We start from the raw sequence: 6,632 nt of genomic DNA, 5'->3' as shown, positions 1-6,632 counted from the left end.
CTAGTGACTCTCCATTACTTTATGTATCCAAATCAAGCTTCTTACATTGCGATTCATTCTGTTTGATTAGAATGACAAGACTATCATATTCCCAAACAGAAAAACTGGGATCACCTGATTTGAAAGTGGGATAACTTCTTCATCCTAACTCCTATGAGATTTATTCAACTTCCTAGTGATTCTCCATTACTTTATGTATCAAAATCAAGCTTCTTACATCACGATTCATCCTGTTTTGATTAGAATGACAAGGAAGTTGTCATATTCCCAAACAGGAAAACTGGGATCACCTGATTTGAAACTGGGATAGCTTCTTCATCCTAACTCCTATGAGATTTTTTCAACTTCCTAGTGATTCTCCATTACTTTATATATCAAAATCCAGCTGCTTACATCGCGATTCATTCTGGTTTGATTAGAATGACAAAGAAGTTGTCATATTCCAAACAGGAAAAGTGGGATCACCTGATTTGAAAGTGGGATAGCCTTCTTCAACTCTATATCCTAAAATTTATTCAACTTCCTAGTGATTCTTCATTACTTTATGTATCAAAATCAAGCTTCTTACATCGCGATTCATCCTGTTTCGATTAGAATGACAAGGAAGCTGTTATATTCCCAAACAGGAAAACTGGGATCACCTGATTTGAAAGTGGGATAGCTTCTTCATCCTAACTCCTATGAGATTTATTCAACTTCCTAGTGACTCTCCATTACTTTATGTATCAAAATCAAGCTTCTTACATCGCGATTCATCCTGGTTCGATTAGAATGACAAAGAAGCTGTCATATTCCCAAACAGGAAAACTTGGATGACCTGATTTGAATGTGGGATAGCTTCTTCATCCTAACTCCTATGAGATTTATTCAACTTCCTAGTGACTCCATTACTTTATGTATCCAAATCAAGCTTCTTACATTGCGATTCTTCTGGTTTGATTAGAATGACAAGAGCTGTCATATTCCCAAACAGAAAAACTGGGATCACCTGATTTGAAAGTGGGATAGCTTCTTCATCCTAACTCCTATGAGATTTATTCAACTTCCTAGTGATTCTCCATTACTTTATATATCAAAATCAGTTTCTTACATCGCGATTCATCCTGGTTTGATTAGAATGACAAAGAAGTTGTCATATTCCCAAAAACAGGAAAACTGGGATCACCTGATTTGAAAGTGGGATAGCTTCTTCATCCTAACTCCTATGAGATTTATTCAACTTCCTAGTGATTCCTCCTCCATTACTTTATATATCAAAATCAAGCTTCTTACATCGCGATTCATCCTGGTTTGATTAGAATGACAAAGAAGTTGTCATATTCCCAAACAGGAAAAGTGGGATCACCTGATTTGAAAGTGGGATAGCTTCTTCATCCTAACTCCTATGAGATTTATTCAACTTCCTAGTGATTCTTCATTACTTTATGTATCAAAATCAAGCATCTTACATCGCGATTCATCCTGGTTTGATTAGAATGACAAGGAAGCTGTCATATTCCCGAACAGGAAAACTGGGATCACCTGATTTGAAAGTGGGATAGCTTCTTCATCCTAACTCCTATGACATTTATTCAACTTCCTAGTGATTCTCCATTACTTTATGTATCAAAATCAAGCTTCTTACATCGCGATTCATCCTGGTTCGATTAGAATGACAAGGAAGCTGTCATATTCCCAAACAGGAAAACTGGGATCACCTGATTTGAAAGTGGGATAGCTCTTCATCCTAACTCCTATGAGATTTATTCATTCCTAGTGATTCTCCATTACTTTATGTATCAAAATCAAGCTTCTACATAGAGATTCTGGTGCAGCCTGGGTATGGCTTAAACCTGGATCACTGAAGGGGTGGATGGATAGGGTGTTCTAAGAGGCTACTAGCTCTCCTTTGAACTATGACGTCTCCCTGAGCCTGTGGGTTGGCGCCAAGGATGGTTTGCTACTCAAAGACACAAGATCACCTTGTTTGTCTAAGATGGGATTCACAGGAATTCCTTCCTTTAAGTGAGATCAATGTTCTAGAGCTGAACAGAGAAAGCTAGAGACAAGACAACAAAGTTGACTGAATAATTCTTAGATTGAAAGTTAGAAAACAAAGCTGCATCCCCCATGTTCTTAAGGGAAAACGAAAACCCTAATATTAAACCAGGTGGTTTTAATTCTAATTCTAATCCTAATTGTCTTTGGTTTAAATTAAATGAAAGCCCAATAACCAAAACCCTTACAAAGTAATTAAATTAAACCAACAAGCTGTTTATCTTGATCTCCTTGTCTTGAACCAAGGCCCACGGTTTTGGCTATCTCCTGGAGCCTCTCCTCTTGTGCTCTCAGTCTTGATCTAGTAACTACTGTCCACTCCACACACTGGCTGGCTCACATGGTATCTCACTCTGGTTCTGGTTCTCTTCAGTATCCTCAGCTTCACACTCTCTTCTACGGGAGTCTCATCACTTGGCTCATTCTCATCAGTCTCGCTCAGCTCCTCTTCTATGTCTCTGGTCATGGCTACACCATCCCCTCCTCCTTTAAAAGGATTTGACCTCAAATCCAAATCATCTGCAATAAAAGGATCCAAGTCAGAAACATTGAAAGTAGAACTGATTGTGTATTTCCCTTCAAGATCAATCTGGTAGGCATTGTTGTTGATTCTTTTCAGCACTTTGAAAGGTCCATCTTTCCTTGGTAGCAACTTTGATTTCCTCTCAACAGGAAACCTCTCTTTCTCATGTGAATCCACACAAGATCACCCGGTTCAAGCACTAGCTCCTTGCGCCCCTTGTTCTTCTGCCTCTCATACATCTTGGTCCTCTCTTCAATGTTCTTCCTGACCTGTTCATGCAAAGACAAAACAAACTCGCCTTTTGCTTGCCATCAAGGTTAGTTTGTTCTTTAAAGGTAAAGCAAATAAATCAAGAGGAGACAATGGGTTAAAACCATAAACAACTTGAAAAGGAGAAGTTTAGTAGCTGAATGCACTGCTCTGTTATATGCAAACTCTACATGTGGTAAACAATCCTCCCATGTCCTAATGTTACTCTTAATGATGGCACGCAAAAGAGTAGACAATGTCCTATTGACTGATTCAGTTTGACCATCAGTTTGGGGATGACAAGTAGTTGAAAACAATAGCTTAGTTCCCAACTTTCCCCACAGAGTTTTCCAGAAGTAGCTAAGGAACTTAGTATCTCTATCAGAAACTATAGTCCTAGGCATACCATGCAATCTAACAACTTCTCTAAAGAATAGATCAGCTACCAAAGATGCATCATCAGTTTTATGACAAGGTATGAAGTGAGCCATCTTAGAAAATCTATCAACAACCACAAAGATACTATCTCTTCCCTTCCTAGTTCTAGGCAATCCTAAGACAAAGTCCATAGAGATATCAACCCATGGTGCAGTAGGAATAGGGAGAGGTGTATACAAACCTGTTGGTTGGACCTTAGACTTGGCTTGCTTGCACACGACACACCTTGAGCACACACGCTCCACTTCTTTCTTCATACTCGGCCAGTAGAAGTGCTCCTGCAAGGTGGAGAGTGTTTTGGCGACTCCAAAGTGTCCCATCAGCCTCCTGCGTGAGCTTCCCTAACATACAATTCTCTCAAAGAACCACTAGGAACACACAGGCGGTTATCATAGAAAAGAAATCCTTTTACTTGATAGAATTTTCCACTAGCATGCTTCTCAGATTCTCTAAACACATCTTTAAACTCAGGATCATTAGCATAGCAAGATTTGATATGTTCAAATCCTAAGAGTTTAGTTTCCATTGAAGATAAAGAGTATACCTTCTGGAGAGTGCATCAGCCACTACATTCTCCTTACCTTTCTTGTAGTGGATGACATAAGGAAAGGTCTCAATGAACTCCACCCACCTGGCATGTCTCTTGTTCAGCTTCTGTTGCCCTTTGAGATGTTTAAGGGATTCATGATCTGTATGGATCACAAACTCCTTAGGCCACAAGTAATGTTGCCACACTTGTAAAGCTCTCACCAAGGCATACAGCTCCTTGTCATAGGTAGGATAGTTCAAGGTGGCGCCTCCTAGTTTCTCACTGAAATAAGCTATGGGTTTCTTATCCTGCATCAACAGCTCCAATTCCAATACCAGATGCATCACATTCAATTTCAAAAGTCTTAGAAAAGTCAGGAAGTGCAAGTAAGGGAGCACTTGTTAACTTCTCTTTTAGCATTTGAAATGCCTCTTCTTGGGTTGGTCCCCAAGTGAAACCTACACTCTTCTTGATACTTCAGTCAGTGGTGCTGCAACTGTACTGAAATCTCTCACAAACCTCCGGTAGAAGCCAGCAAGTCCATGAAAACTTCTGACCTCTCCAATAGATTTAGGAATCGGCCACTCCCTGATAGCTTTCACACTTTTCCTCATCAACCTGTATGCCCTGTGAAGTCACAACAAAACCTAAAAAGACAAGGTTATCTGTGCCAAAAGAGCACTTCTTATAGTTAGCATACAGATTTTCTTTTCTAAGCACATCTAGAACTTGTTTCAAGTGGTTAACATGTTCTTTCATAGTCTTGCTGTAAATCAGGATATCATCAAAGTAAACAACTACAAATCGTCCTATCAAAGCTCTCAAGACATGATTCATTAATCTCATGAAAGTACTAGGTGCATTAGTAAGCCCAAAAGGCATCACAAGCCATTCATACAATCCTAGCTTAGTTTTAAAGCAGTTTTCCACTCATCTCCTTCTTTCATTCTAATCTGGTGGTAACCACTCTTTAAATCAATTTTAGAAAAGACACATGAACCATGTAACTCATCTAGCATATCATCTAAGCGAGGAATAGGATGTCTGTACTTAACTGTTATGTTGTTGATGGCTCTGCAGTCCACACACATCCTCCAGCTTCCATCTTTTTTGGCACCAAGAGGACAGGTACAGCACACAAGGACTCATACTTTCCCTGATATGTCCCTTCTCCATTAGCTCATTGACTTGTTTCTGAAGCTCCTTAGTCTCCACAGGGTTGGTCCTGTATGCTGGACGGTTTGGTAAAGTAGCTCCTGGTACAACAAATCATCAATCTGGTGCTCTATTCCCTAATAGGCGGCAGACCTATGGGATTGTCCTCTGGGAACACATCTCTATACTCCTGCAAAAGACACTCAATCTCCTCTGGAATCTCAGGAGCAGGGTTAGTAGTAGAGCTCAACAATTCTTTATAAACCACTAGTATCAAATTTGATTGTTCAATCACAGCAGTTTTGATATCTTTAGCAGTAGCAAAGAGGTTGAGTTTACTTACCTGGCTGGTCTCTTCAAGAAGCAAGGACTTGCTGGCGGCCTTGGACTCTCCTCTCTTCATTTGAGATGCATCTGATCCTGGTGTACCTCCTGAGGGGTCATTGGCGCCAGGGTAACTTGTTTCCTTATGGATAAAAGTGTATCTGTTGGTAAAGCCATCATGTACTGATCTCTTATCATACTGCCATGGACGTCCAAGAAGGATGTGGCTAGCTTCAAGGGGTGCTACATCACAAGTGATCTCATCCTGGTACTTTCCCACTGATAGCAAGACCTTCACTTGCTTGGTGATCTTTAATCCACCCTCATCATTGATCCATTGCAAGAGATATGGTTAGGATGCTTGAACACTTGAAGACCCAACTTCTCCACCAACTCAGCACTTGCTACATTAGTACAACTTCCTCCATCAATGATCAAGCTACAAACCTTTTCTTGAATCAAGCATCTGGTGTGGAACAAGTTTTCCCTTTGCTCATCTTCTTGGCTTTTAGGTTGAGCATTGAGAAGTCTCCTGGTGACTAATAGCTCTCCACGGACAGGGTACTCCGCCTTCCTCATCAGACTCTTGGCCGGCGTCCTCCTCTTCAGATATCACCTCCCCGTTGGCTAAGATAGTCATCACCTTCTTGTTGGTGCACTCATTAGCATAGTGACCAAAACCATGACACTTGAAACACTTAATGTTCCTGGTCTTAGTAGGTGTGGCTACTCCTTTACCCTTGTCATCTCTCTTGGTCTCCACTGAAGAAGAACCTCCTTGGACTTATCCCCTGGCTTATCTTCCTTGGAGTAGGCCGGTTTTGAAGCAGGAGTGTATGAAGACCGGGTAGAGCTCTTCCTCTTGTTCTGCTGCTCAATCAAAATAGCCTTATGTAGCAGTTCATCCATGTCCTCATACTCTTGTAGCTCCAACCTATCTTGTATATCTCTGTTAAGACCTCCTTGGAATCTAGCCATAGTAGCTTCTACTTCTTCTTCTAAGTCAGCTTCAACATGAGTGTTTCCATCTCCTGGTGATAGTCCTCTACACTCTTAGATCCTTGAGAAAGCCTTCTCAACTTCTGGTGTAGATCTCTTCCATAGTGATTAGGAACAAATCTCTTCTTCATCACAGTTTTCATCTCAAACCAGGAAGCTACCTGAGGCTCTCCATTGCGTCTCCTGGTAGTAGCAATCTGATCCCACCAGCTAATAGCATATCCACAGAATTCAGTAGCTGCTAGTCTCACTTTCTCTCCTCAGTGATACTGGTGGCAATTGAAAACCAGTTCAATCTTCTTCTCCCACTCTAAGTAAGCATCAGGATCATTCTTCCCATGGAATGGAGGGATTCTAAGCTTGAGATTGCCTAGGTTA

The 6,632-nt window shown here is 40.8% G+C and overlaps 1 protein-coding gene across 1 annotated transcript; it reads right to left on the bottom strand.

The window, feature by feature from the left end:
* Positions 1 to 2,338: 2,338 nt before the first annotated feature.
* LOC125598279 lies at positions 2,339 to 6,233 on the bottom strand. The gene is made up of 11 exons (XM_048772474.1): positions 5,994 to 6,233; positions 5,703 to 5,858; positions 5,085 to 5,565; positions 4,909 to 5,032; positions 4,477 to 4,542; positions 4,296 to 4,403; positions 3,879 to 4,058; positions 3,660 to 3,696; positions 3,322 to 3,588; positions 2,715 to 2,829; positions 2,339 to 2,523 (listed from the first exon to the last, which is right to left on the bottom strand). Exons 1-11 carry the CDS (start codon positions 6,231 to 6,233, stop codon positions 2,339 to 2,341), a joined length of 1,959 nt encoding a protein of 652 aa, XP_048628431.1.
* Between the last annotated feature and the right edge of the window lie 399 nt (positions 6,234 to 6,632).

The sequence above is a fragment of the Brassica napus genome, unplaced genomic scaffold, assembly GCF_020379485.1.
Source record: "Brassica napus cultivar Da-Ae unplaced genomic scaffold, Da-Ae ScsIHWf_1684;HRSCAF=2306, whole genome shotgun sequence".
NCBI classification, from domain to species: Eukaryota; Viridiplantae; Streptophyta; class Magnoliopsida; order Brassicales; family Brassicaceae; genus Brassica; species Brassica napus.
The sequence above is the reverse complement of the archived record's forward strand: the minus strand, read 5'-3'. Positions and strand labels throughout refer to the sequence as shown.

What these genes read in the sequence shown, in the direction of transcription:
- LOC125598279 (XM_048772474.1), bottom strand. Translation starts at nt 6,233, where the DNA reads ATGGCTAGATTCCAAGGAGGTCTTAACAGAGATATACAAGATAGGTTG. An exon ending in CCCAGAGGACAATCCCATAG is followed by an intron (nt 5,033 to 5,084) that starts GTCTGCCGCCTA and finishes TTGTTGTACCAG; the next exon opens with GAGCTACTTTACCAAACCGT. An exon ending in GTGCTTAGAAAAGAAAATCT is followed by an intron (nt 4,404 to 4,476) that starts GTATGCTAACTA and finishes GTGACTTCACAG; the next exon opens with GGCATACAGGTTGATGAGGA.